This window comes from Euleptes europaea, chromosome 3, assembly GCF_029931775.1.
Source record: "Euleptes europaea isolate rEulEur1 chromosome 3, rEulEur1.hap1, whole genome shotgun sequence".
In the NCBI taxonomy this organism is placed as follows: Eukaryota; Metazoa; Chordata; class Lepidosauria; order Squamata; family Sphaerodactylidae; genus Euleptes; species Euleptes europaea.
In genome coordinates, this window is record NC_079314.1 from 25,810,652 (window position 1) to 25,814,750 (window position 4,099).

Here is a 4,099-nt window from a genome sequence, read left to right on the forward strand (position 1 = left end):
TATTTATTTTTTTAAGAAAAGCATACAAAGTACAATAAAACTACAACTAATCTCCCTCCCCAAGAGAATACCTGGAGCTTATATCCCATGTTGCAGTGGGCGGTACAAAAATACCTCCCACATCACTGAGTGTTCATGCATTGATACCTATACCTGAGGAAGTTAACAAAATTATTTGGAGTCTCTTTATGATGTTTTAATGTTTCGTGTTCGTATTGATCAACTATTAAAGGTAAAGGTCCCCTGTGCAAGCACCGGGTCATTCCTGACCCATGGGGTGACGTCACATCCCGACGTTTACTAGGCAGACTTTGTTTTACGGGGTGGTTTGCCAGTGCCTTCCCCTGTCATCTTCCCTTTACCCCCAGCAAGCTGGGTACTCATTTTACTGACCTCGGAAGGATGGAAGGCTGAGTCAACCTTGAGCCGGCTACCTGAAACCGACTTCTGTCGGGATCGAACTCAGGTCGTGAGCAGAGCTTGGGACTGCAGTACTGCAGCTTAACACTCTGCGCCACGGGGCTCCTGATCAACTATTAGGACGTGTATTTTTGACGTGTATTTTTGTACCACCAATTGCACTACATGTTCATCTTTCCTTGGTCCTTTTCTCCTATGGGTTTTGTCCAATAAAAATTGCCACCAATGAGCTGTTGCAAATGTTGGCGGATGGAGACCTCCTGCCCTTTGTCTCCTCAGAGTTCCCAACCAGCAGGGGACAACCCCCGTTCACCATTTTGAGGGACTGCGTGAACGGAACCAAAGCAGAAGTAGGAAAAAACCTTCGGAATAGTATGCCTGGACCCAACACTAGGGGTAACTGTGTTAGCTGCCCTTTTGTAACAGCAGCTGTCGACAGGAAAACACTGTTTTTATGACCAGGTGCCACACTGTGGTATTCTCTCAGCAGTTCTGAGGTGCACAATCTCTTCCCTTTAAAAGAAAAAGAAAGGAGCGTAGTGCCAACCACAGTGACGTTCCTCCTGCGTTGATGATTCCAGATCTTTCTAGAGCCCGCAGGGCCAAATTTCCCTCTTATTCATCGTTCTCGGCCGACCTCAGAATGCCTCACGGTCTCCTGTTCTGCATGTGGATGTCCACAGGGACGAATGTCACTGTTGTAGGGCGTCCTGTGCTATTACTGTTCTGTCCTGAAATGGAAGGGATTGAGGATTTCGCATTCTTCGGTTCCAGCTCCCGCTGCGTCCTCATGTGTCTAAAAAGAGCACAGCAAACATTACCTTATGGCAAGGCTCGCCGAGCTTGAACGGCAAGTGAAACATTCATGTCCAATTCCGTTGTCCCCACACTATTTCCCTGGATGAGGAAGAGACCTGCCGGATCCTCTGGTCTCCAGCAGCACCACAATATACCATCCCTTGCTGAACGGTACCATTTCAGGACACTCAGTACCCCACCAAGATTACCAGGCCAAGCCTGGCAACCAGTGGGAATATTGGTGCAACATCAGCTGCATTTCTACATCGCTTCCAGGGAAAACCCAGAAGTGACATAGGGTCTCTCTAGGAATTGCTAGAAACTATGGTAAAACCATAAAATTTCCAGAAATTCCTAGAGCTACCCTGCCTCACTTCTGGGTTTTCCCAGGAAATGACATAGCGTCATATCCGACATCGGTAGGCAACTAGGGCTGCTGGCAGGAGGCTTCCCACTATAGCCCTAACCCCACTTGAAGTGGTATAGTCCAGCAAGAGGGCTTTGCTTCCACACCACTCCAGTAACATCAAAATGGTAGGATCACAGGGGAGGAATGAATGAAATGATGACTTCTCACACCAACACTGCCTCTCCCAGGGGACAGGGAAATCACTGTATTAGTGGCCCTGCCCATAATGAGTGACCAAACGGGTGTGGGAAGCAGTCACACTCCCACTAAGAGCAGAAGAGAATAATTGGGTTTTATACCCCACTTTTCTCTACTTTAACGAGTCTCAAAGCGGCTTACAATCACCTTCCCTCCCCCCCACAACAGGCACCTTGTAAGGTAGGTGGGGCTGAGAGATTTCTGAGAGAACTGTGACTGGCCCAAGGTGACCCAGCAGGCTTCATGTGCAGGAGTGGGGAATCAAACCCGGTTCTCCAGATGACAGTCTGCCGCTCTTAACCACTACACCACGCTGAACATAACAGCTGAACATAACAATGGGGTGCATATACATCCCAAGGCAGCTGATCATGCGCTTGGACTCTAGAGCTCCACCCCGCTTCCTATTCATTGACTCCCTTCATGCATAGTTTGTCCCAGAAAATAGAACCTGTGGGAGGACCTCGCAAAAAGGAAAAATGCAGAGGTTGGCACAAGCAAGCCATCCCATGCTAAAATTATTTTTCAGCAAATCATGTGGGAACTCCCACCAGCATCGTACACAATCTGCTGTTTGTTCAACAGAACTAGATCCCGAAGGCAAAACAGCTCGCCGGACTTACCTATTGTACATTTTCAGCAGGAGAAGAACCACCGTGAATACCACTATCACCCCGACGACAATGGCCGCCACAATCGCTCCAGAACCTAACGCAAGGGAAGGAAGAAAACCAGGAAAACTGAGAATGGTGGCGTGCAAGCAACCATGGTTCAATCCTCCACAGGTTAATAAGAAGTTACTCTCAAGAGCCAGAGATCAGCAAGTTACCTGAGGCACACCTAGGGCTGCCAACCTCCAGGTACTAGCTGGAGATCTCCTGCTATTACAACTGATCTCCAGCCGACAGAGATCAGTTCACCTGGAGATAATGGCTGCTTTGGCAATTGGACTTTATGACACTGAAGTCCATCCCCTTCCCAAACCCCGCCCTCCTCATGCTCCGACTCAGAAACTTCCCGTCAATGGCGAAAAGGGACCTGGCAACCCTAAGCACACCTATGACCTTGGGCGTCCCCGATCAGAATTTTGGACTTTAATTCTTTGAACAATAACCCCGTCCCCTATTTCTGCACCAAAACGACTTTTGAAATATGCCACCCCCACCCCCAGGTTCAAAAACAGCTTGCCCTGTGGCACAAGGGGCCATGGCTTGAGAAACACAAACCCAACACCTGCTTTGGCTCGCAAAGCTAGAGATGCAGGTCTCTGGATCCCTGCCAAGGACTCTTGCATTTGGAAGAAAAACAAGCACCCTTCCTTCTAAATCTTCGATTTGGACACTGTTGGGGGGGAAAAAGAATCACAGCCCAAAGTCGAACCCTGACATTGCTTCTCAAGCTGGTCCACCCTTATTCTTTCTAGAGGTTTACATCTTTGGCCAGTCCTTTCCACCTTTAGAAAAGCAGTGAAACCCCACTAGTCCCTTTGATATGTTATTCCCTGAAGACACTTTTCCTCTGTTAACCATCAGAGCTTGTGGGAAGCTGGCCCTAAGGGGCAAGGGTATAGCTTGTCAAGCTCACAAGCACAGCAGTGAAGGAATGTGGCCAATCCCCATTAGTTGGAAAAAAGAACATGGAATTGTATTTAAATTTATTCCATAAGCTTTATGCCCTCCATGCCTTTCTATTTATAAATAATATTCAAGGCAGCCTATAGCAACAACAATCCAACAACAGAAGATCAGAGCAGGGGTCTCCAACCTTGTCGAACCTGTGTGTACTTTGAAAATGTTGAAGACAGGTAGAGCACACAACTGCCCTGACCTGGATGGCCCAGGTTAGCCCGCTCTCATCACATCTCGGAAGCTAAGCATGGTTGGCCCTGCTGAGTACTTGGATGGGAGACCTCCAAGGCAGTCCAGGGTTGCTTCATGGAGGCCCAAACGGCAGCCCTGGGTTTCTCTTACTTTGATAAAGAAAGTGTTCTTGAGACTTTGTGGTCCCATTTGCCGAAGACCGGAAGTCGTCAGCCACCGGGGTTGGTGTCGTCATCTTGATCCCAACTAGATGGAGCAAAGGAACAAGTATTTTAAAACGACCTAAAAGGACAGTGGTTATTTGGGGGGGGGAACCTCCTTGCGTAGAATATTTATTCTCTGCTTTTCTCCCCGAAGGGATCCAAAGCAGCATACAACTGTACAAAATATACAATCAAAATACTATGGGGGAAAAGACATTTTAAATAACAATAACTAACTAGCTGTATCTTGG

General features: G+C 47.8%; 1 protein-coding gene across 1 annotated transcript; it reads right to left on the reverse strand.

Moving 5' to 3' along the window:
• Positions 1-1,048: 1,048 nt before the first annotated feature.
• NCMAP (non-compact myelin associated protein) lies at positions 1,049-3,883 on the reverse strand. Its single transcript, XM_056847561.1, has 3 exons — positions 3,796-3,883; positions 2,449-2,533; positions 1,049-1,216 (listed from the first exon to the last, which is right to left on the reverse strand). Exons 1-3 carry the CDS (start codon positions 3,878-3,880, stop codon positions 1,069-1,071), a joined length of 318 nt encoding a protein of 105 aa, XP_056703539.1. The 5' UTR covers positions 3,881-3,883; the 3' UTR covers positions 1,049-1,068.
• Positions 3,884-4,099: the final 216 nt, after the last annotated feature.

Coding starts and splice junctions, on each gene's coding strand:
- NCMAP (XM_056847561.1), bottom strand. CDS start 3,880: ATGACGACACCAACCCCGGTGGCTGACGACTTCCGGTCTTCGGCAAAT. Junction 2,534..3,795: donor AGAACACTTTCTTTATCAAA/GTAAGAGAAACC, acceptor CCCTTGCGTTAG/GTTCTGGAGCGATTGTGGCG. Junction 1,217..2,448: donor CTGCTGAAAATGTACAATAG/GTAAGTCCGGCG, acceptor TGCTCTTTTTAG/ACACATGAGGACGCAGCGGG.